The sequence below is a fragment of the Silurus aristotelis genome (genome assembly GCF_946808225.1).
Source record: "Silurus aristotelis genome assembly, chromosome: 9".
NCBI classification, from domain to species: domain Eukaryota; kingdom Metazoa; phylum Chordata; class Actinopteri; order Siluriformes; family Siluridae; genus Silurus; species Silurus aristotelis.
This window is the reverse complement of record NC_139582.1, coordinates 22118677-22145244: the sequence shown is the minus strand read 5'-3', so window position 1 is coordinate 22145244 and position 26568 is coordinate 22118677. Positions and strand designations below refer to the sequence as shown.

The following is a 26568-nucleotide window of genomic DNA, read 5'->3' as shown; positions in this document are numbered from 1 at the left end:
GAGACATAACAGGGAAGCTTCATCCATCAGTAGAAACTCATGAGTAAGCCTTGAGTGGCCAAGTCAGCAATGGCCATGTTGGTAAAGGAAACAGAGGTGAGGAGGAGGTTATGGGTAGAGATGGCCGTAAGTAAAGGAATGTGAAAGGGCAGATGATGGTAGATTTTGCTAAAAGGATGGAGAAGTCGCCACCGGCTTGCTCATCAGGGACAAACTTACACTTATAAAGAACATCTTATTCATTTTTATCACCACATTATCTGTGTAAAGCTGCTTTGAGACAATGTTCATTGTTTAAAACGCTATACAAATAAAAATGAATTGAATTCTATTGAAATGGCGGTGGTAAATACTTGTTTCAAGAAGAAGGAGGAGCAAAGGATTAGTAAGGAGGAAGTGAGAGTAGCTATTAAGAGGATGAAGAGTAAAAAGTTGGTTGGACAAGATGACATACCAGTAGAAGCGTGTAGATGTTTAGGAGAGATAACAGTGGAGTTTTTAACCAGATTGTTCAACAAAATTTTGGAAGGTGAGAAAATATACTTAGGGTGCTTAAGTAAAAAGTAGCCAACACAACTACCTGTTTTAGTGTCATGCTGGTAACTGGACCTTACATCATATCAAGGTTTAAGGGTCAAGTTTGTTTTTTTTGTCAATGCCACCATATGTACAGACATACAGAGAAATCAAAATACCGTTTCGTTTCTCTTTCATCAAGTGTTTCCATTGTCAATGCAATATATAAAGTTTTGTATAAGCAGTCAGTGCAATATAAAACAGATTTTGTATGAGGAAAGAGCAGTAAACTTGTAATAAATAGCCGGGTGAATATATCTCTCGTAAATATCTGAATGTGTAAGTTGCAAATGTACATCCTAGTATATGTAAAAAAAAAAACAGTATTAAGTATAAAGGTGTTTGTAAGGTGCAAGACAGATAGCAGTGGTCTGACAGAAGTACAAAAAGACTGTAATGTGTAATAGTGCAACAGTCAGATTTAAAAGAATTTGTACATGTAAAAGTTTTTAAATATGTGGTTGTAAACATGTCCTTCTGTGCAGAATTCTGCAGAGAGTATAAAGTGTCTTATGTGCAATGAAGAAGTGTGGTGTGAGCGGTATATGCTTAGAGTTCAGGAGTAGGTGGGAGAGGGGGGAGGTAATGGACAGAGTTCAGCATCCTGACAGCCTGATATTTGTTTGAAAGTCTTGTGGAGCGAGCCTGGAGGCTCTAGTAACTTCTCCCTGAAGGCAGGAGGCTGAAGTGGAGATTTAATGGGTGTGATTCATCAGCAGCTATGCTGATAGCTCTGCTAGTGAGGTGGGTCTGGTATATGTTTATAGGGGAGGGCAGAGACACAGCGGTAAACTTGTTGGCTGCATTCACAATGCGTTGCAGACAGGAGGCAGTGCAGTCTCTGTACCACACAGTGATGCAGCTGGTGAGGATGCTCTCAATGGTGCCCGGTAGAAGAAGCACATGATGGGACGTGGGGCTGTTGTGTTTGTTATCCAGGCAAGGTCCTAAGAGATATGCACTCCCATGAACTTGGTGTTGCTTACCCTCTCCACTGCAGCACCGATGATGGTTAGTGGGCGATGTTGTGGAGGTCCTCTTCTGAAGTCGATGACATTTTCTTTGGTCTTTCCCACATTGAGGAAGAGATTGTTGTTGTTACACCACAGGACCAGTCAGTTAACCTTACTCCTGTAGTTGGCCTCTTTGTTGTTGGTGATAAGTCTGCAAACTTGACATGACAGACACAGTCTTAGTGTTCAAGTCGAGGTTAAAAACGTATTTATTTAGTCAAGTCTTTTATCAGTAGATTTTTTTTAGGTAAAGGAGCAGATCTGGAGGGAACATGGATATAGAGTGTTTGGTGAACTGGGATATTTGTATGCTATCGTTCCCTCACTCTCACACGTTCACCAAGGTTTGTTGACGGTGGTGTGGTGGGTCGTCTCTTATCCCAGAGATCCCTCATGTCGGTGTGTCCTTCTGGTTCTCCATTTTAGCTATGCTGCCATACAAGTCTTGCCAGAGTCCAAACTGCACAGTGTCCTTATCTTTCATACAACAATTAGGACACATAATAATCCATATCCCTCTCTTCCTGTCACCCCTCTTCTCTCTCTCTCTCTCTCTCTCTCTCTCTCTCTCTCTCTCTCTCTCTCTCTCTCTCTCTCTCTCTCTCTCTATCTCTCTCTCTCTCTCGGTCGAGTAAAACATGCTCCTGAGGTTCCAGTGACCACTGTTCCTGTTCCTTTCCCTCCGTGGATCTTCCCACTTCGTCCAGGCCTGCCTCTGGATAGTGTATTCTTCGATTGGAGGCCACTCTTTGCAGCTGGGGACGGTTTCTCTTCAACGCCTTGGGTGGTTCCATGGAATTCCGGAGTAAGACTGTACTTAATGTCAATAGTCGGCTACATTGACTTAGGACTACAGTTTGCTTCTGATCATCATCACTGCACCCCGCAACATCGTATATCTGCAATAAATGGACATTTGGTGCAACCCAGAGGAGAATGGGTTCCCTCTAGAGTCTGGTTCCTTTCAAGGTTTCTTGCTTATGCCATCTTAGGGAGTTTTTCCTTGCCATAGTCGCCACCGGCTTGCTCATCAGGGACAAACTTACTTATAAAGAACATATTCATTTTTTATCACCACATTATCAGTGTAAAGCTGCTTTGAGACAATGTTCATTGTTAAAAGCGCTATACAAATAAAAATTAATTGAATTAAATTGAATTGAACTTGACAATGTGGTTGGTGCTGTAACTGAATACACAATCATGGGTCAACAGGGTGAGGAGCAGCAGGCTGAGCATGCACATTTGTAGTTCCCCTGCGCTTAGCGTGAGGGTATTAGATGTTTTTTCACTGACCTGTACATTTTGTGGTCTCTTTGATCCCCAGCACCCAATTACAGAGAGGGGAGTTGAGTCCCAGGTGACTTAACTTGTTTATTAGCTGCTGGGGATGATTGTGTTGAATGCTGAACTAAAATCCAAGAACAGCGTTCTCACATAGAACTCATTGAAGCCCAGGTGTGTAAAGGCTGGATGGGGAGCAGCTGAGATGGCATCCTTCGTGGACCTGTTGGTTCTATATGCAAACTTGAATGGGTTGTGGGAGGGAGGAACAATGGATTTAATGTTCTGCATTATCAGTCGCTCAAACCACTTCATAATGATGGGGGTCAGTGCAACGGGCCGGTAGTCATTGTGGCTAGATATGGATAGGGGCTTCTTTGGGACTGGAATTATTGTGGTGGCCTTGAAACACTTTGGAACGACTGTTAAGAATCAGTTAAATGTTAAAGATGTCAGTTAGTACATCCTTAAGTTTTTTGGCACAGTCCTTTAGAACCTGCCCAGGTATGTTGTCTGGTCCAGCTACCTTGTGTGGGTTGATCTTCATGAGGGTCTTTCTCACGCTGACTGGGGACATACACACAGCCTGCTCCTGTGGGAAAGGTGGGATCTTCTGTGCCTGTGTGGTGTTTTGAATGTCACATTGGCCAAAGAATTCGTTGAGGCTGTTAAGCAGAGATATGTCACTGTCACAGATCCGTGGTAGGGGTTTATAGTCTCTGGCAAGTTCAGATGCTTTGCCAGAGACTCTGTGTGTCTCTGATGTTGCTGAAATGTCCAGAGATTTAATTGCTGTATTGGTGATTTGCTTTCCTGATTACATGGAACAAGTTAGCTCTTGCTGTTGCTAGGTCTGCAGTGTCACCGGCTCTAAAGGCTACGTCCCGAACCCTCAGAAGCTTGTGTACTTCTCTTGTTAGTCATGGTTTCTGGTTAGGCCGAATAGTGAGGATTTTCCTGTGTGTGATGTCATCAGTGCTCTTTGAGATGTAAGCAGTAACAGCCTCAGTATATTCCTCTATGTCTGTGTGGTCATTGTAAGTTGCTGCTTCTTTGAAGATGTCCCATTCTGTTGTGTCAAAACAGTCTTTAAGGGCGGACTGCGTCCCCTCTGGCCACACATACCTCCTTCTTGGTTGGTCTGGTAACTCTCACCTTCGGTCTGTACACAGGTCTGAGCATGATGGTGATGTGGTCAGAGAGTCAAAGTTGGGGGAGGGGGAGGCTTTGTATGCTCTTTTGTTGTTTGTGTATGCGAAGTCAAATGTATTTTGCCCCTTGTGAGAAAGTATATGTGCAGATGAACTTTTGGTAGAAAATACTTTAAATCTGCGCAATTAAAGCCCGCACAGTGATTTGAAATAAATTATTGATAATAATAAACTATACAAGCGTTAGAACAGTGCACCGAGCATCACTGATATAAACACAAACACCCCCACCACGAGTCTTACCTCCCTCAACACAGACACAGTCAGCGCGGTAGCATGTTATCCCAGCTAGCTGGATAGTGGAGCGGTATGTTGTCATTTAACCACGTCTAGGTAAAGATTAAAACACAGCATTCTCTCACCTCACACTACACATATCTTATAAGTTGTATGTGGTCCACTTTATTATCCAGTGATCTTTTGTTTGCTAGAATAAAGGATAGTATCGTGGGTCTGTGTGGGCTAGCTGTTAGCCTAGCCCAGATGTCTCTGCATTTGCCTCGCTTCTGCTTTCTCTCGCAAGTGTTGTGTTGTCAAAGATATGTATTTTTTTTGTCCTTGTTTCGATTTCCAAAAGGAAATGGCGACAGTATTTTGCATGGGACAAAGATGACGTAAAGAATGCAAAAACATGAACGAATAGCATCCGAACATGCAAAGTAAACACCGATGTCGGAAAGAGAGGGGCCGCTGCATCCGATCGCGCTGCCATCTTGGTACCTCCTTCTTTTTCCTTTTTTAAACATTTTTTTTGGTAATTTTACAAAACAAATAACACAAAACAAATTTCACAATTTTGTTACCTAATGAATGTATTCAGGCTAAAAAAAAATAAACATTAGCTTCGTAAACGAGCCTTCGTGGTGCATGATAGCCAGAAATTGATACGCCAGTGGTGGGTTAAAAAAACACACAAAGACAGGAAATAGGTTATTGTGTTGAAAACGGCGTGCAATTAAAAGAAAAAAAGGGTAATTTCACCAAATAGATTACAACTAAAGTAACGAGTCTGGTTGAAAAATGTAAGAAGTAGACAGTACAGTTATTTGTGTAAAAAAAATTTTTAATGAATGAACGTAAAAATAAAAATAAATAGTGAAGTAAAGTACTGATACCAGAAAGTCTACTTAAATACAGTAACAAAGTATTTGTACTTCATTACTTTCCATCTCTGTTGTCTACTAGAATTTGGGGCATGGATGGATGGAGTCAAAAGGACATTGGTGAAAATAGGCATTGATGTCAATTGAGGAAGCTTTTAGTGGTTCTCCAACACCATTTGTAGCAAACCATGTCTTATATATCTTGGTTTTTACACATATTAGGCAACAGACCACTTAAAAGATAACTAAAAATTGTACCTGGGACTACTTATGTTTTTTAAAGGGTTGCCACACATAACAGCAAGCCTTGAACTGGTGGAGTAGATGGCCCATGTAAGTACACACTTAAAATGCTGAGTTCGGAAATAAGTGGACTCCATAAGTGGAAAATAAGTGGACTTGCGGGGTTGGAGCTGTTTGCCCCCTGTATGTTTCTGTAGAAATACACCATACAAAAGAATGTGTGAGATGTCCTCCTCTGCATCTGTCAGAGTCTCATGGAAAGGAACTCTCGGAGTTATTGTGTGTGGCAGAATACATAATCATCTGTATCTGACCAAAGTGTCAAGGATGTTCTTCTAATGTCTGGCAATGAGGAATAATTAACAATAAGTTGTTTCAGATGAATAAATTTGGAAACCAAGACCTTTGCTATGCAACTGTGCAAGTCTTTAATTTAGAGCTTTACAGTTGATGCTGAATTGTGTAGACTTTGACAGTGGGATCTGAGCCAGCTAAGCTTGCCTTCTCATTTATGTCATAGATCACTGAATTCCGATGCTATGCTTTGTTACAATGGCTTTGATGTTAGATGTGCAATGGGTGCACTGAATCTTAGAGAATGGCCAAATAATTAATGAGTCTGTTTCTAGATTTGAAGCAGCACTGTTACATTGCTGCTAACAGATCTTGCATTGGGTCCATGGATGCTGCCAGTTACTCTATGTTTATACACCCCTAAGGGCACTTACTTTCTCATCTCAATGGGACTGAGAAATTAACCCCGTGTCAACTGCTGTTTTTTTTTTTTTTTGCTGGCAATACAAAGGAGCTTGCCTTCTTTTTCCTGGCAAGCAATGTAGTCACATAAGTTAAAGCTTTACTCCCTACTGCAACCTTAAGAAAGGTTTCTCAACATGCTGTAAATGTTCTATAGCCTGCAACATACACTGTCAAAATTTACATTATACTGCAGTTTTGCATTTGTCAAAGATGACCTGCTTGCAAGCAACTTGGGAATTGGTTATGTCCATTTCCAACTCCATCTCGTCTTGACAATTTGACAACTCTGTCCTGATATACTGATTTCTGGGGCAGTGGCAAAAATCTCAGTAATTCAGTAACTACAGTTAGGGACATTAAGACATACAAATTGCACACGATGCACTTTATGTGGCAAGGATACTTACTAGTCATTAGCTCTGTGTTTTCTGTTATGTAGTTTTATGTTGTTTAATGTAGCACCAGGGTTCTGGAGCAACATTGTCTCATATCACTGTGTACTGCATCAGCTACATATGGTTGAAATGACAATTAAAGCTTCTTTACATGACTTGACTTAAGGATGGAGAAACAGGAGGAGTGTCAAAGTTTACCCAAAAAAACTGTCATAAGGTTTTGCTACTGCACTAGGCTAGGAAACAATTGCGTGAGAAAACTCCACAAGTTTGGGAGAATTCCATTTTGAAAAATCTATTCTAATTGTGACATGACATTAAAGTGCGTTTACTGGAATTATATATTTTCATTTGGCACCTCAAAGGTTAATTAAAGCAAAACTTGTGAATTTCCTATGAGTTATTGCAAGGTTAGCACCAGTTTTTTTTTATGTTTTTTTTTTATTTTATTTTTTATTTTAAGTTATATGGTTGTGTTAATGTTCTCTAGAATTTATTGCATGAGGCTGTTTCAAAATGCTATACTTTTTAATGAGAGCTGTGTGAATGATAGCTGTTGCTGGATGTGGATTTGGTAAAATGTTAACTAGCAATGTAACAACACTTATGACCAGTACTAGCCACAGGGAAAACATATGAGCAAAGTTGATGATCTCTAACAACCTTCTTTCTGCTTATAGGAATGTATTAATACAAAATACCTGACAACTTTACATCAAATTATATTACATTAGTATCTCTATTAAACTAGTAAACTCTAATAGAGCTTCACCTCTAAAGACTAACAGATTTTCAAACATTCTGTGCAGACCAAAGAATGTCAGAAAGTCTTTTTGAATATTAAGCCACTGTTATGTAACTCCCAGGTTATAGCAATGTTACATAACTCTCTCCATTTTAAATCTGGGTTTGATCATCCTATGTTAATCTTTAGACTGAATCCAAAAAAGAGAGAAAACATTTTTTTTTTTTTTACATAAAAAGACTAGTACACTTCACTACCTGTAAACGATATTAGATTGGGTTGTAAAGTGTGCACTGGTATCAGAAATACAGGACTATGACAACTTTTTTACTATTTTTACATAACTTATGCACACATTATGAAACCATGAAAAGCACAGAGAAAGTGGCACAGCAAAAAGTGGTAACATATATTTTTTTATCATGATGTCACTGTGAAAACACAATAGATGGTATATTAGAAGGAAAGAGTGAAGTAAGGAAAATGAGAACAGTTTTGTTCCCTTTGTTTTTAAGATATTGTTCTCATGTAAAGTTTTTTAAGGCAAACATGCACATGGCTCTTTTTGGGATTAATTTATGGTGGTGTCCTCACAAGCTAAACTAATGTTAATAAATCACTAAATAGACCGATATCATGTAGGCTGAAAATCACATTTTCTGGACTAGAACAAATTGGAGATGCAGGAATTTGTGGAGGTTAGCTATATTTAAAAAAAAAGAAAAAACTATTGTACTAATTGTATTTTATTATTATTTCTCAACCAAGATTAACTAATAAAGATAGCATAATAGTTTGATGGGCCTCTGAAAACACAAAATTCCTAAACGTGGCAAATCCAAGTGCATCGGAATATGACACTAACCTGGGAAAAGCAGTAACCATAGGAGCTTTGCACAGACAGAAATCCCTCCACAGGAAGAAGCTGCAGTTTAGCATCAATTTGTAAGAGTTTTTCAAGTTCAGCTGCGTCAGGTGTATAACCCTCACCCGGTGTCCCTGACACAAAACACATGGAAACATCTGCCTATAAGGAAGACAGAATAATGTCATAAAACAAAACATTGTTCAAATAAAAAGCTATCATCCAGTTAAAGACTGATGATTTAGTCTTTATTAACAAACAAAATCAGAGCACAATAATCCAGGTAAATATAAACTATGCTGGCTGCCTATTAAGTTACACACTTGCTACAAAATTCTTCTTAGATTGTTTTAAACTCTGAGCAGATTATCTCTGTTGTACCTTACTAAACTCCTGATTGAGCACTTTACTTAGACAAGGCAGGTTCATTCCAAGTATTACATTTTCAGTGCCATTTGAATATAATAATAGTAATCATCATCATCATCATCATCATCCTCATAATCATATTATTATTATTCAAATAATTTTTAGATTTCGACGTTAAGACTTCCAAGTCTTGATAGTAACATACACAGGTACCACATACAACTGGGAAGAATAATAAATAGTTAGTAAAAAGTGGCAGAGATTAAGTGGATTCTTTTGTTTAAAAAAATATATATTTTTAGATACAAAAATACAAATATTTTTCCTTCATTACAGATGAATTATAAATGACAACACAGAGAAATGAACATTTGGTAAAATAGTGAATTCATTAAGTAAATAGATGGACTACAAATATAGGATGAACTTTAGTATGTAATCATATCTATATGGTTGTATCTATGTGTCCTTTATCTATAATTTTATTAGAGTGGTATTGCTAAGTCTGGTTTGATTACAGATTTGGATGGATTGGACAATGGTTACACTGGAAGAACCTGTGTTTCAAATGAAATCAAATGGAAAAATAAAATAAAATTATGAAATGACCTGCTAACTCAGCTTGGAGCATTGTTTTATGTGACCCATTTATGATTCAGTCCTGTTAGTGTTTTAAAATAGTTCTGACAGCCAGTGCATCTTCAGAATTGAGAGAATTCTGTGGATTAATATGCAACCAACATTTTGGGACTTGACCATCATATATTGGCCTTTCCCAGTCTGTTGTGACAAAGTTTGGAGCACATGTCTTAGTATGCCTCGGTATATCACTTTTCCTCCACAGGAACTGCAAAATTTAGAACAAATATGTTCCAGCTTGACAATGCTGATGTGCCCAAAGGAAAGTCTATGCAGACATATTTGCCAAGGTTGGAGTGGAAAAACCTGAGTGGCCTGCACACAGCCCTGAAATAAACCCCAAAGAACAATCAACTGAAATGGGAACTGCAACCCAGGCCTCCTCACCAACATAAGTGTCACAATTCTCTTGTAGCAGAATGAAGCCCATAATTATATTCCAGAATCTACTAGAAAGTCTTCATGAAAAAATAGAGATTGCTATAACATTATAACAAAACATACTGTATTGATGTAATGTTCAGGTATACACAAACATTTGGCCACACAGTGTATGGCTTGTGATGTCAGAGTTCGATATCGGTAATATGATTCTTATTAGCAGTCTGAGGGCAGTAGAATTTACATTTGAACAATTTGGGGACCCAATACCACAGACACAGGATAATAAATGTAGAATAAAACAAAGCATCTGTGTTTAATCATGATGTCATATCAGAACCTGCCAGTTTTTCTGCATCTGGTCATTCACATTCCCATGATTCCGATGAGCCAAAGACATAACATTGTCTACACTTTGCACAATAGCACGGTCTCACAATAACAGGAAGTCTTTTAGCCTGGCCCTTTTGAAGGCCTCTGAGTATCTGCTCTCCTCTGTTTGATTGCCATGCATAAATAGTGACAAACCTATTGCAGACCATAAATGCAGGAGAAGCACACCATTAATGCAGCTAAAAGAACCTCCTGAGGAATGACACTGTGCAGTATAAAAAGGAAATTGTGGAAAAGGTGCGGCTTAGCCCTATGTGTACAGTTAAAAAATATGTGACAACATCCAGAGATATATCATTAAATTATAAAAAATGTTGTTCACCACCCAGATGATGTGCTGCCTGAGATAGATTGGATAAAATGTGTGTGTTTGTGTGTGTGCATGCATATGTGTGTTTGCATGTATGTACCTCTGGTTTGGCAGTTGGATCCAAATTAATCTCCTCTCCATCAATATCCTTGAGGAGTTCTTCTAATCGCTCTTTCTCTTCCTGTGTCATTGGCCATGAGCTTCCTGCATTACTGGCTAGCTGCATTTACACATACACAACACATTCTGAATGGACAAAGCTAAAAAGATTTGCTGAGAGTGCATGCTGAGACAAACAAAACAACCATAATTCAACGTTTAACTTGTGACTCAATTCACTTATTTTGGTAATTATGGTCTTTCTGAAATAGAAATTATATATATATATATATATATATATATATATATATATATATATATATATATATATATATATATATATATATATATATATATAAGCGATTATAGATGATTTTATGTTATTTAATCGCACATTTTAATCTGTGCTAAATGAACCTTATGTAATTATGGTGTTTTAAACTACATACATCAGCAGGACACTAAATGGAACTTTTGCTGTTTCCACACAGACAGTTTAAATTATTTCCAATAGTTTGCTGCTATTTGATTTGTATTTTCACATCAGCAGTAGTTTGCTGGGGCCAGTAGAACAGTTAATTAAATAATGAACAGACCATGATGATTTACAACATTTAAGCAAATGGACTCATCTGTGATTTTTCAGTTACACTGCCATGGCCTTTTAAAATTTTTAAGTATGTTAGTCATGAATGTCTTTTTCAGTCATACATTCTGCCCCTGAACAAATGTGATGTCAACATACCTCAATGTTCTTCTTGATGAAATCTTGTCTGTGCTTGCTCTTGTCCATCACACTCTGCCTGCTTTCTGTCTGCTTGACGTCTTTTATTTCGGGACCCACCTTAACAGAGCTTGAAGACTTGCCATTTCCTCTGACTTCTGATCCAAAAACTACAGGTTACATTCCACAAAGCAGTGTAGTTTATTATTAATAACATTTTTGAACATGAACAGTTTACATTTTCAAAACAATTTTAACAAAAATGCCTGCTTGTTGAAATAATATTTAAAATACTATTTTTATTAAAAAAAATAATATACATAAACATATATATATATAACATATATATATAATTACTTTTTAGTTTATTCATTAAATGTAAGTATTGATTAAATTGTGTGTGTGTGTGTGTGTGTGTGTGTGTGTGTGTGTGTGTGTGTGTGTGTGTGTGTGCGCGCGCGCGCGCGGGTGTTTTACATTTAATATTTAATTTTCTTAAGATCGGTTCTACTTATTTTTTAGTATACTTTTAACTAACGTCTTTGTTTTTTTTTTATCCTTCATTCATTCACTTCCTCGATATGCAAAATTGTCAGGATTTTCTCCTTTTAAGAGAAATTCTTCAAGCAAACGTTTATTAATTCATATTGCCGTCATAAAACCGGACGTGGCCACGATTTCACGCATGCGCAAAACAAAAGTCTTACAACGCAATACAAAAAGGATTTTCAGTACGGAGTGAGTAGCCATGGTGACGCTGTGTTTGCTCTAGTTTTATACCCCAGGCGTTGTTGTATAAATATATAACTAATTCATTAAAATGCCCGTGTATGCTAAAGTATTATCTTTCTGAGCAATTCTAATAATGTTCCACCTTAAAGGTAAACTTTAGCTGTACTATACACTACAATATTAAATGTGCCTAAAATTCTAATACAAATAAAAAGATATGGCTTACCCGTGAGAATAATTTGTAATGTAAGTAGGCCCTCTAGTGCAGCAATTGAGCAAAACCATTGTGCACTATGAATGTATTAAGCATTGAAGCTCACATTTTTTGTTGTGTTCATTATAATGTACAGACTAAATATATCTTGCCTTTATTTCCAGGTTTGCAGCTTAGCTCTTGATCTGGGACTTGGGTTCCAAACACAGCTACATAGTCCACCATTTCACTGCAATCCTTGGCTAGAGTGAATCAAGTTCATGTGTAAAACAGTAAGTATGTTTTTCTCAGATAATTAAAAAATATAGATATTTTACAACTTAATTTCATTAATAGAAAAGATTTTAACTAAAGACAAGATTAACATTATTACAAGATTTCTTTTACACCATTTGTGTCTTCCTGTGCAATTTTCTTGTGAAAAATCACAACAAACTTATGTAGGTATGCTTTTATCTTGACTGTTTGTGTTAGACAATTCAAGTGCTGTTACTGTGGAAACAATGGAATAGGGTAATAACATGCAGAGCACTAGGCCAATCTAACATTTAAACTAGATCTGTTAACACAAGTCAGAAGGAAAGTTTTGATTTTACAAACTCAGAACTAAGTCACAGAGAGCACTAATATTACACATTACCTAACACTTGAGATGCATTTAGGTTTACTTTTAGCTTCATTAAATTATATCAAAGCCTTAATTCCTGAAAGCATTGAGAGCCCAACTCATTAAACTTACTGCAAAAGTGTCGTCAGGAAGAAAATAGTGCATCAGGGCCAAAGTGCCTGATGATGTTCTTTTCAAGATGTTTTCAGGATTCCAGAAAAATCAGCTCTACCTTTAGATTGCACAATACCATCTAAAGGTATTCTTACAACTCTGATTCCATTGTCTATGCATACCAGAACTAATGTGTGTAGTTAGCAAACAAGACTGGTCTAAAATGATATCGCTGAAAGCTATATCATTTTTAAAGCAGTTTTAATATTTCCACATTAAAACTGTTAAAAGCTTTTGCTCACTGGAAGCTAGTATTTTAGTGTACAATTTTAGATTTTATGACAGAAGATGGTTTAAGTAACTATACTGAAATCATTCAACATAAACCCCAAAAAGTAAACATACTCTGTTCAATGGGGAGTAGCACACAGTTTGTTGCTGAATGCATGAACATTTTAACGTTTATGAGCTTTGCAAATAATTGCATTCAGTTTTTATTTACATTTATTTATTTAACATTTTCTGCCATTCTCTTTAGAATCGGGGTCATAATTGAAATGGGCTCCAACCACTGGAATGTAGAGTTTGGCCACAATGTGACATAATTGAGTTCTTGTCTCCGACACTGTGCTGATTAACACGTGCAAATCTGATCAGAATCAATTGTGTCATATTGTGGCCAAAACTGGCATTCCTCATGAAGATATTGGTGCAGCAGCATATTGATATTCTATAACAGTGTGTAAATGCAAGCCCTATGATTAATGAGGGTTCTGATAGCTAATTAATATGTCACTCACCAACTATGATATAGTAAGGACAGGGTCTCATCTATGTTACCAGATTTTACCAGATTGAATAATAATACTTTTTAAGTGGGCAATATTGTTGATATTTATCATTGATAAACATCAATACTAAAATTGTGAGCTATACTCATCCTCAGTGAAGTATTGTATGCTGTCTATTTACTGTATATGCGGTCAGTTAATGGTGAGATGCTCTATGGACGTATTATAAACAAGCATGACAATGAAAATGTATATGCTGTCTTTACTCCAAATGAAACCACACATGCGTTTAAATAATTTTAATAATACAATATATATCTAACCAAGGCTCTATGCCTAAGACCAGTTCACACTAATCTATCAGACTAACAAGAATGGCCAGAAAACAAATGTGATGATGAGCCTATATAGGCTAACCAAAATGCAGGCACAGTCAGATAATGAGTGTTTTGCTACTCAGCATACTCCACTACTCTACTACTTCTGGAATACTCAACTAGTTCTAAAGAAAGCAATTGACGTAGCATAGACATCTCTCCACAAAGCATTGTGAAGATAAATGATGCAAAAAAACCATCTAATTTATAAGTTTGTGTATATTATTTAAGGCCACATATTTTACATCAAAAAACATCTTATATTTACGGGAGAATGCTTTTGCATTTAGAGAGACTTACAGGTATTGGAGGTAAGTGCTAGGAACATCCCGGTATTTTCTGCTTCATCAGTGCACTCTGAACTACTTCCATGTTCGTGATCCTGCAAAGCATTTTGAAATAATGTATCCCACTACATGCATGTGTACGGCAGAAAACACATTTCTACAGATTTGCATTTAATCATACCTTAAATTCCTTCCAGAGTTTTTGATGGAGCTCTCTTCCCTGCTTTTTCACTTCTTTTTCATTAAAGAGCTTGCTAGCCAGTATTTCATCCAGTCTTTTCAGTTTCATGATGGCCCTCTCCAGCCCAAATACATCTATTAAGAAACATAATAGAAAAAAGAAAAAAAAGACCAGTTTGATATTTTAACAAATAACTCAAAATGAAAATTATAAATTCTCTGCAAGCTCAAAACAATTCTCTGTCTTATGTCTACGAATCTAGCAACCCAGCCATTAGGGGGGCACAAGCCAGTGCACTCTTAGTGCCGGTCCCAAGCCTGGGTAAATGGGGAGGGTTGCGTTAGGAAGGGCATCCAGCGTAAAACGTGCCAAATCAAATATGCGGATCACAAATGAGAATTTCATACCAGATCGGTCGAGGCCCAGGTTAACAACGACCGCCACAGGTATCGTTAGCCGACAGGGTACCAGTAAAAATTGGGCTACTGTTGGCCGAAGGAGGAGAAGGAGAGGAGGAAGACGTCTACAGAGACGGCAGGAAAAGGAGCAGTGTAGGAGAGTAGAGGTTCGGGTTGGTACTTTAAATGTTGGTACTATGACGGGTAAAGGGAGAGAGGTAGCTGATGTGATGGAGAGGAGAAAAGTAGATATGCTGTGTGTTCAGGAGACCAAGTGGAAAGGGAGTAAGGCCAGGAACATTGGAGGTGGGTTTAAACTGTTTTATCATGGTGTGGATTCTGAAGGAAGAGTACAGTGAGAGTGTAGTGGAGGTGAATAGAGTTTCTGATAGGGTGATGATTGTGAAGGTGGAAGTTGAAGGGAGGATGATAAATGTCATCAGTGCCTATGCTCCACAAGTTGGCTGTGAGATAGAGGAGAAGGAAAGATTCTGGAGTGAATTAGATGAAGTGGTAGATGGTGTACCTAGGAAAGAACGATTGGTGATTGGGGCAGACTTTAATGGGCATGTAGGTGAAGGAAACAGAGGTGATGAGAAGGTGATGGGTAGGTATGGTTTTAAGGAGAGGAATGTGGAAGGGCAGATGGTGGTAGATTTTGCTAAAAGGATGGAAATGGCAGTGGTGAACACGTATTTTAAGAAGAAGGAGGATCATAGGGTGACGTATAAGAGTGGAGGAAGGTGCACACAGGTGGATTATGTTCTGTGTAGGAGATGCAACCTGAAGGAGATTGGAGACTGTAAGGTGTTGGCGGGGGACAGTGTAGCTAGACAGCATCGGATGGTGGTCTGTAGGATGGTTTTGGAGGCGAAGAAGAAGAGGAGGAAAGTAAGGATTGAAAGAAGAATAAGATGGTGGAAACTGAAGGAGGAAGAGTGTAGTTTGAGGTTCAGGGAAGAGGTCAGACAGGGGCTTGGTGGTGGTGAAGAGGTGCCGGATGATTGGGCAACTACTGCAGGAGTGATGAGGGAGGCAGCTAGAAAAGTACTTGGTGTGACATCTGGAAATAGAAAGCAAGACAAGGAGACGTGGTGGTGGAATGAGGAAGTGCAGGAGAGCATTAGGGGAAAGAGGTTGGCAAAACAGAAGTGGGATCGACAGAGTGATGAGAAAAGTAGGCAGGAGTACAAGGAGATGCGGCAGCAGGTAAAAAGAGATGTGGCGAAAGCCAAGGAAAAGGCATATGAGGAGCTGTATAAGAGGTTTGACACTAAGGAAGGAGAAAAGGATTTATACCGATTGGCCAGGCAGAGCGACCGAGCTGGGAAGGATGTTCTGCAAGTTAGAGCAATAAAGGATGGAGAGGGAAATGTGTTGACTAGTGAGGAGAGTGTGTTGAGAAGATGGAGGGAGTATTTTGAGCAGCTGATGAATGAGGAAAATCAGAGAGAGAGAAGGTTGGAGGATGTGGAGTTGGTGAAGCAGGATGTAGATAGGATTAATAAGGAGGAAGTGAGAGCAGCGATTAAGAGGATGAAGAATGGAAAGTCGGTTGGACCAGATGACATACCGGTAGAAGCATGGAGATGTTTAGGAGAGATGGCAGTGGAGTTTTTACCAGATTGTTTAACAGTATTCTGGAAGGTGAGAAGATGCCTGAGGAATGGAGAAGGAGTGTGCTGGTCCCGATCTTTAAGCATAAGGGAGATGTGCAGACCTGCAGTAACTACAGGGGAATTAAGTTGATCAGTCACACCATGAAGTTATGGGAAAGAGTAGTGGAAGCCAGGCTGAGAGAAGAGATGACCATCTGTGAGCAACAGTATGGTTTCATGCCGAGGAAGAGCACCACAGATGCCTTATTTGCTTCGAGGATGTTGATGGAGAAGTATAGAGAAGGACAGAAGGAATTGCATTGTGTATTTGTGGATTTAGAGAAAGCGTACGACAGGGTGCCGAGAGAGGAGTTGTGGTATTGTATGAGGAAGTCAGGTGTGTCAGAGAAGTATGTGAGGGTGGTGCAGGACATGTATGAGGACAGTGTGACGGCAGTGAAGTGTGCAGTAGGTACGACAGACTGGTTCAGGGTGAAGGTTGGACTGCATCAAGGATCGGCCCTGAGCCCTTTCCTGTTTGCAGTGGTGATGGACAAATTGACGGACGAGGTCAGACAGGAGTCTCCCTGGACTATGATGTTTGCAGATGATATTGTGATTTGCGGTGAGAGTAGAGAGCAGGTTGAGAAGAGCCTGGAAAGGTGGAGATATGCGCTGGAGAGAAGGGGAATGAAAGTCAGTAGGAGTAAGTACATGTGTGTGAATGAGAGGAAGGGCAGTGGAGTGATGCGGTTGCAGGGAGAAGAGGTGGAGAATGTGGAGGAGTTCAGGTACCTGGGGTCAACAGTGCAAAGTAATGGAGAGTGTGTTAGAGAAGTAAAGAAAAGAGTGCAGGCAGGGTGGAGTGGGTGGAGAAGTGTGACAGGAGTGATTTGTGATAGTAGGGTATCTGCAAGAATGAAAGGGAAAGTATATAGGACTGTGGTGAGACCTGCAATGTTGTATGGATTAGAGACAGTTGCATTGAGTAAAAGACAGGAGGTGGAGCTGGAGGTAGCAGAGCTGAAGATGTTAAGGTTTTCGTTGGGAGTGACGAGGATGGACAAGATTAGAAATGAGTTTATTAGAGGGACAGCACATGTAGGATGTTTTGGTGACAAGGTGAGGGAGGCGAGATTGAGATGGTTTGGACATGTGCAGAGAAGGGACATGAATTATATTGGTAGAAAAATGCTGAAGATGGAGCAACCAGGTAGGAGGAAAAGAGGAAGGCCAAGGAGGAGGTTCATGGTTGTGGTGAGGGAAGACATGCAGGTAGTTGGTGTGAAAGAGGCAGATGTAGAGGACAGGGTGGTATGGAGACGGATGATCCGCTGTGGCGACCCCTAATGGGAGCAGCCGAAAGAAGAAGAAGAAGAAGAAGATGTCTACGAATCTAGCCTCAAATGATACATAATAAATAACTCAATCAGGCATGCTGTTAGATGAAAATAATATATACCAGGGTGCAATCCAGTGAAGCATTGGGGCATAGTTTACACTTGACACTTGTCTTTGTGTGTGCATGTGGAATTGGTGCACAAGCAGCAATAAAAGCAATATCCACTATAGTCAGAAACCTCGAGGTTTAACTGTATTGTTTTTTTATGCACAATGACAATCACACTGATGAGCTCTGTTCCTCTCCAAACTTTTCATTACCACCTTGATTATATATCAGATAGAAAACTCTGACCTTGAAAAATATTTTCTGCCTTGGACACTTTAGAAGATTTTTTCACAACACCTTTCAGTAGATGAGAGGTTTTCAACATTCAAACACTAACTATAACAGGAAAACTGTTTTAACTTTCATTAATGATCTAGGATCTAAATTAACTGTGCAATTTGTAAAAACACTACTAATTGTTCAGTAGCAATACATGGATATGTTTTTGCTGAGCTTGGGAAGTGCAGCATGTAAGCATTAAAATTGCATTTATACTCACACTTCATACATAGTCTTCTCCCAGACTCCCAGGATCATTTCAAAATATTAGCACACATGATCCATTTTCATAGTTAACAAAAATTCCATTGTTCATTTGGAGAGAAAAAAAAGTTAAGACATAACTTCCTAGATTTCCTTTACTTTAACTAGAATTTTTAATAAAAAAAATAAATAAAAAAAATAAATAAAAAGATAGGTGGTTGGCAACTAGCCAATCGTTTACTTGCTAACAGTCAAAGGGGACTGAATAAAAAAAAAGCTTTTTAAAATAATAAAAAGAAAAGAAAAAAGTTGTATAAACCAGTGTGTATGTCTTAAAATTAAACATCATGCTGCACTTCCACTTCAGAAACTGATTTTAAATGCAATTTGCTGGTAAACAAAGTCAAACCAACACACTGTTCAAAAATGTGCTCAATATGCCCCATTCAGAATTACATTCAAAATGAAAAATAAACCTTTAAATGCATGGGCACTGTACACAGATTTAAAATATGATTGATTATACGAGGTGATTTTAATCAAAATATCACCAAAAGGAGAAAAATCTGCCAACTCTCCAGACTTTCTCTCTAGATTCTCTTAATGAAATACAGTGAAGATTTCTATTGTTTATCAGCATTTCCTTACCCTGGTCAGGGCCAAAGCTTAGTGATGGGCAGTCCAAGTTATCCTCCTCTATATTCGGTGGATCCTAATATAAAGAAAGCATCAAAAACAGTTTATTAAGCTTTAGCTTTTTATAAACAAACAACTGTGACAATAATGCGACAAAAAAAGGCATAAAAGAAACATAAAGAAAAATTTGTAATTACATTATGAACTTACAAATGTTATATACTAAATATATCTAATTAGCATGACTTCTCTGGCTTGATAATATTCTGATGTCTAATTATATCTTTAATAATATATATAATAATATAATATATAATCCCCTAGTACAGTGACATGTTTATCAATTGTTGAAAGTGGAGTTACTGCACATTCTCTAGTCATGGTTAAACCACACGCCTCTGCTAACACTAAGATAAAGTCACACCACTATCACTATGTAAAACTACAATATTAGAAGGCAGAGAGGAGGTCTGTGCCACCTGAACGTCGAGTATCTCAGCGCTAAGGACCTCAAGGAAACCAGTCCTGTCCTGATTTAGTTTCACCCCCTCGGAAAGGACCACAGTGGACACTCGGCTCCCAGGCCGGCAGCGCTCAGTGGAAGCTGGTCGAGATATGTCATCCAGGCTGCCCTTTGTAATGTCCATCTTCTATAATCGTTCCTAAATAATAATAAAAAAAAATATTGACAAGATTTGTAGATAGCGGATACTCAATCTTTCTCTCGGTCTCTCTCTGTGTCAGCAAAGTCCACACAGCCTGTCTTTTGTTTACGACGCGGTATCCAAGCGCAACAAACGTTGCCAGGTTGTTCGAAATCCCCGCATAGGCCAGTATAAATTCACAAGAGATCGAAAGAGTACTCAAATATTCTAATTAAGAATAGTACTATTACTTTAATGAGGTTTTACTCCATTACAAATAAAATTTCGGGTCTAAAACTCGACTAAAGTAAAAATGTACTCATACTCATAGTAAACGTGACTTAGTCAACGTTATAAAGGTGAGGTCTCTCCCATACTGTAGATATATATATAAAAAAGACGCCTCATTCGCCGCTGAATTGTACGTCAACATTTCCGCCATCTGTGTCCGAGCAAGAATTCCCGAGATCCTTGCAAACAAATGCTACGTTACAACGTTTGTATTTATCAACTGTTATCAGTGGTTTATGTTGCAAAAACAATCTTTAGCTATCAATTGCAGAATACAAACAATAACAATAAAAATACTATCAGTCTAACATAACAATAATATAATAACAATAGCAAATCGTTTACTAAAAATATGAATCATAACATAAAATCATCTATAATATATATATATATATATATATATATATATATATATATATATATATATATATATATATATATATATATATATATATATATAAAAAGCGATCATAGATGATATATCTATATATTAGGGCTGTGAATTAATTACAATATTTAATCATGATTAATCGCAACTCACGGTTAATTCGCAACTGAATCGCACATTTTTATCTGTTCTAAATGTACCTACAATTAATACTTTTTTTTGTTTGTTTTGTTTTAATACTCATCAACATGGCATGGACAAATATGCAGGCTTTATGTAAATGTATGTTTATTTTTAGTGAAACCAAATTCAACATAGAGCATGAAACAAAATATTATTGTAAATGTTTTAAAGTAATTATGGTGTTTAAGATTACGTGAATCATCAGGACACCAAACGGAACTTTTATTATGTTTTCACACATTTTTTTTTTGGACAAAAAAACCTATGAGCCTATGGGCCTATTTAGAATACGTTTTAAAAAATAACATAGGGCTGTGACGATGGCACTTTTTTTTTTTTTTACCACCGCGGTGGTAGTGGACCAAATACCGGCGGTGTTGCGGTGGTTGGGGGGTTGTTTTGAAATAATAATAAAAAAAAACCCAAAGAAACAACACACTAAAGCCTGTAAAGCATTGAAATAAATATCAGTAAATACTGGTAACTTACATAATATAATAAAGTTGAATCCATTTAAAAAAAAAAAAAAAGGGGGGGGGTTTTCCCACTCAAAGACGCGTTATAGCCTACCACTCTGCGCTTTGAGAGGGATGTGGAACACGAGCAGGAAAGAGACCACCAATCTCTTTTTCTGATATCTTCATGTTGTTGTAAAAGGTACGAAGAGCTAATTTTATCTTCCACAAGGGCAAAGCATTTAGGCTATGTTTGCGCGCTGCCAGAGTAGGCCAAACTAAAATCACCCGCGCGTGTGAAACGCGCTTTACAAATGAACTTGAAAAATCAATATAATTAAAATAATCAAAATAATTAAATTAAAATCCAAAATACACTTAATAGCCTACGTGTGTCAAAATCATTTTCTAAAATATTCATAAGGAATTTATAAATTGTGCAAAATATTTTTAATAGGCCCACATTTTAAAAAAGATCTCTCTCTCGCCAATAGGGGGTGCTGCAGCACCCCCAGCACCCCCACTTCCTGCGGCCATGAGTAAAACTAATGTTTAGTAATAAAAAAAAAAAATTCTTTTAGAATAGCAGAATAACAGAAATACATGCTGCATTAATCGTGCATTAATAAAAATGAATGCCATTTAAAATTAATTTGCATTAATCCGTTAATATAGACGTAATATATGTGCAGAACATAGTTAAAACGTGGCAAAACGCGTTTGTTTAGTCTCTGCCTCACACTATGAGTGCATTTTATATATTATTTTAAACTTGAAAACATACACAACTGGGGTATAAAAAGAAGCTAGAGTTAGCGCAGTGTCACAATTCCTATCAATTAAATAATGTTCTGTCTAACTATCTAACTATCGGGATTTTAAGTAACTGGATTTTGTGGCCCTTTATGTAGAGCATAAAACACTGATATCAGTTGATAATTACAAACATTGTTTTATTTTAATCCAGAAAACCACAGCTCTTCCGTTTGGCTGCCCGGACTAAGAAGGCGGACGCATTGACGTACTGCAGCAATGGACCAAAGTGGCCAATGAGGCGTCTAGGCCATATACAGTGTGTCTCTAACCACTCGATCAAACAGTGAAATCTACTTATGTTGCTCTTCCAGGGCAAGATTGTACCTTGCATTTTATATACATTTATCAATTTCTTTTTATAAAAAATGTACATTTATTTGATCAGTACAGAATGTAATGAAGTAAAATCACAGATCTTAAAAACTACTTGAAACACAAAACTACTGTTATAGAAGGCGCGTAACTCTGGAACCACTATCACAGCAGTAAACACATTTCTGATCCTTTCTTAAACTAACTCTGACTTAATGTATGATTGGTTAACAGTTGGGCTGCAACTAACGATTATTTTGATAATCGATTAATCTGCCGATTATTTTTTCTTTAATCAATCGATTGATCAGATAAACAAATTAAATAAACTCGTTTTGCTTATTATAACTATATATAACAATTATTGAGGGTATTTGTGTATATAAGAGTACTTTAGAAAAGGCAAAAGCCAGATATTGAGTTTAACTATCTTAAATTGTGACATTTTAAAGCTTATAGTGGCTGTTTGTTAAGGAGTTCGTTTCTCCTTTGAACAAATCCACTCAGGCTGGGTTGTTTCTTTCTGTAAAAAAGGCATTTGAGTATGCAAGGTGTGAATTGTGTAAATAAACATTTTTAATGATAATTGCTTTAAATTATACACAGACATTTTGTATAAATTACGTTTGAGATAAGTTACTGTTGTAGTAAACAAATGGTATAAAAAGAGAATGGAATGGAGAAAAAACAGTGAGCTAACAGGCTTAAAAAGAAAGGAAAATATATGCATTGGTGTACAGATGCATAAGCATTCACTGAAAACCACAACAGTGACTAAAAATGTAATCGTTTACTGCTGCTGTTATTTGCTGCTATTAGATTTAGTGTTTATTTGCACTGTTTTAATTGAATTCAGCACTATGTCGCAAGCTAGTTGATTACGCAACCTGATGCTCGCGAGTCACGACAGAACAGATCCAGTGACTGTCCTGAAGTTACAATTTACACAGTAGCACTTCATTAAACTACACCATTTTCACACGATGAGGATTTTACAGTTTTTGTGTACGGTGCTGATGTTTCGCCTTCGTTCGTGACGCCAGTGTGTTTTTTTTTTTTGTCTTTTCGCAAGCGCCTGTGTTATTTTGCCATCACATTAACCTGTAACTTGAGCAGCCCAATTAATAGATAACACCATTTGTTGACAACGATTTTCATTATCGATTATTATCGATTTTAGCGATTAGTTGTTGCAGCCCTGGTTAACAGAGAGTTCTGGGAATCTTGTTATGTAACTTAACTGTTATTAAAGAAAAGCATGAAAACAGAACCAAATTCAGAAGAATGAATGAATTATTTATAAGCATTTCATGTTTGATGACAAAAAAAATAACACTGTACAGATGGCTTTTTATTACAACACACAAATGTTTCATGTTATTCCAAAATACTTCTCATTTCTCAATAAAAAAATAATCTCAAACACTTTGATCTACTTTCTCTTCTGTCATGTTATATAACATGTTTGTATGTTTGCTGTTGTAGGACTGTTGTACAGCAACTTTCAGTTTTAGAATATAAAAAATGTTGTAATAAAAATCTTTTGGTTTGTTCGCTAATTTGTTTGTGTGATGACATACAGGACTAGTCAAAACTTTGGAAACACCTTCTCCATCAGCGTTTTTAATTTTTTACATTTTTTTATTGTGTAGTAAACAAAACATTGGTAAACCCAGTTTTGTATTTTCGAGTCTTCAAAGTAGTGACCTTTTTATTTTTATGACAGGTTTGCACACTCTTGGCATTCTCTCAGTCAACCTCAGGTAGTCACCTGGAATGGTTTCCAACAATCTTGAGGAGATAAGTGCTTGTTGGCTGGCTTTTTCTTTACTCTCCAGTCCAACTCATTCCAAACCTTTTAACTTGGATTTAGATCCGGTGATTGTGGAGGTCAGGCGAGGTCATCTGATGCAGCACTCCATCACTTTTACAACAACAGTTAAAACAAATATCTTTTACATAACCTAGCAGTGTGTTTGGGGTCATTGTCCTGTTGTAAAACAAATGACGGTCTCACTGGTCTCAAGTATAAACCAGATGGGGTGGCATGCCACTGCAAAATGCTGTGCTGTGCTGTGCTGTAGCCTTGCTGGCTAAGTGTGCCTTCAATTTTGTTGTCATCAAAGTTTAAGGTAGATACTTTTGAAATATGAAGCCTCTTAAGGGTTGTTTACATTTTTTTGTTTACTACATAATTCCACATTCTTTTATCTTTTGGTTTGAATGCCTTCAGTATTATTGTACAATGCTGAAAATAAAAAGAAAAGGAAACCACTGAAGGACCCAACCCCACTGGGGACACCATCTGTTTGACCTTTTATTATTGGGTAGAAGCTTCAGGTCCATCACATCACACACAAACAGACTCAGGAACAGTTTTTACCCCAGAGCCTTTAGAGAGCTGAACACCAAGTGCACCAAGTCCATCAGTGCATTTATACATTTCACAAACTTCTACCTCATAGTTATTTATTTCCAACCACAATCTGCATAAAGACCTTGAATGTGCAATACCTTAATATTTAAATGTGCAATACCCTATTGAACGTGCATTTCCTTCATATTATAACAGATCACTAATGTTTCCATTTTTAATACTTTATTATATTCTATTTTATGGACTTTAAAGACTGAAACTTAATTTCATTGTACCCTGTGCAATGGCAATAAAGAAATCTGTCTGTCTGTCTGTATGTCTGTCTGTCTGTCTGTCTGATAAAAAAATCTCAAAAAATATTTGGTGGATATTTTTCCATGGATATAATTATTATTTATAACTAAATTATTATGTTAGTGATGGGGACCATGTGGACAAAAGATATAGTCATTAAGGACAACAATTTACAATTTTATTGTTTTTTTACATTTGTATTATATTTTTCTGTGATTTTTTGACCCATGCATGCACAATGACTTTAATACATGTTTATTGTTTTGTCTTGATAACCCTGTATTCCTGAACTGTAGTCCATACCTGCATACATACATACATACAAACAAACAAACAAACAATAACAATAAATAAACCTTAAATCAGCACAACCCAAACAAAGATTTGGTGACTATAAAAAGAAAAACAACAAGTAATACATAAATATTTAGGTGCTACAAAAATAAAAGCTGCATAATAATAAATGTTTAGTCATTAAATATATGTCATGATTAAAAATTTATATTTCAGAAACCCCAAGGCATTAAAATTACTTTGAAACGGCTCATTGTAAATACAATATAATTAAGCTTACATTTAATCCCATTATGAAAGCTGAGATTGAGTACATAATACTCTTAAAAACACACTTCATTAAAATCTAAATGAGTTTGTGTTTGTGTTCCAGACTTGACAAAAACAGAATTTTTAGATACTCTATTAACCATTAAATGTTTTTCTACCACACCTCTTTTACCTTTGTATCAGGTGTTGTGGATCTCCTCTCACTGGATCTCCGGCTCTCTGAGGCCTTCTTCTGAAGTGTTAGCCTTAGCAGAGGTGTTCCACATATCCTGGAGGTCTGAGTGCACAGCTATCTATCACTATCTATGCCTGTTAAACATCGCAATGTGGAAATATAATATAGGCACAAGCCATGTTGGTTCAATATTCCTTTGACTCAGAATAAGTCACCAACCTTCCCTGCTCCAAAACAACCCCAACCCATTAAGCTTCCACTCCATCTTTGGTGAGGTAGTCTAGTAACATCTCTTCTGTTTTACATCTTACATGATCTTAGTTCTTCTGTTCTTACTTCTGCAAAAAATGTCTATTTTGAAATGTCTAGTCCTTCACCTAGTTTGCTGCATATAAACAAAATGAACATGCATGGGTCTCAAAAACCATACAAAATGTGTTTCCAAACTTTTGACAGACACTATATATGATATGTGTGGGTACATTATGGAGTAAGACTAAGCTGTTTAAAGGTGTATAGGGTTTCAATTTCATGAAAGAATTGTGATTATGTCATTAATTTGTAAAATTCAATTGTTTTGACGTTTAAGTTTTAAATGAACACCAGAGGGCAGTGTAAGTTTTCTTTAGAAGAAAGAAGAAGCGAGAAAGCATTTATATATTAAAAAAAAGTGAGTACCATGTGTGGCAATGATTCATAATGACAAAGTAGCCTGATTCATTTCAACCATCTTAAATGATTTAGTGTTTCCTCATTGTGTGGCTGTAATTCGCAGTGAGTCAGTTTATCTTAATTTCCCCATAGATGATACTTATGCAAGATATGCACCACTAAAAAAGTGGCAAATAGGTGTCGGAGAATCAAAATTAATAATGTCTACACTAGTTGATGTATAGTGAGCTGAATAAACCTAAAGCCAACACACACACACACATACACACACATACACACACATACAAACACACACACACACACACACACACACACACACACACACACACACACACACAAAGAGCTGGCATGTCTACATATAATTGCCTTCAGGCTAGTGTGTGTTAACAAGCTTCCAGAAGATGATCTCATGGTTACCTG

General features: G+C 37.2%; 1 protein-coding gene and 1 long non-coding RNA gene across 3 annotated transcripts in view; one reads left to right on the top strand and one right to left on the bottom strand.

The window, feature by feature from the left end:
* Positions 1-19831, bottom strand: part of fsip1 (fibrous sheath interacting protein 1) — a 43087-nt gene extending 23256 nt beyond the window's left edge. The window contains exons 1-8 of the mRNA XM_083550506.1: positions 19457-19831; positions 18990-19053; positions 14413-14546; positions 14245-14326; positions 12208-12297; positions 11131-11279; positions 10387-10506; positions 8195-8356 (exon numbers count right to left, since the gene is read on the bottom strand). Coding sequence (XP_083406632.1) covers positions 8195-8356; positions 10387-10506; positions 11131-11279; positions 12208-12297; positions 14245-14326; positions 14413-14546; positions 18990-19053; positions 19457-19624 — 969 coding nt within the window. The 5' untranslated portion in view covers positions 19625-19831. The remainder of the gene's footprint in view (positions 1-8194; positions 8357-10386; positions 10507-11130; positions 11280-12207; positions 12298-14244; positions 14327-14412; positions 14547-18989; positions 19054-19456) is intronic.
* Positions 11826-26270, top strand: LOC310731148. Of its 2 annotated transcripts, none has more exons than XR_014535076.1 (3): positions 11826-11847; positions 12220-12327; positions 25485-26270. It is a non-coding gene; the product is annotated as an uncharacterized lncRNA (long non-coding RNA). The 2 variants fall into 2 exon arrangements; XR_014535077.1 differs by lacking the exon at positions 25485-26270 and adding an exon at positions 21906-21980.
* The last annotated feature ends 298 nt before the right edge of the window (positions 26271-26568 follow it).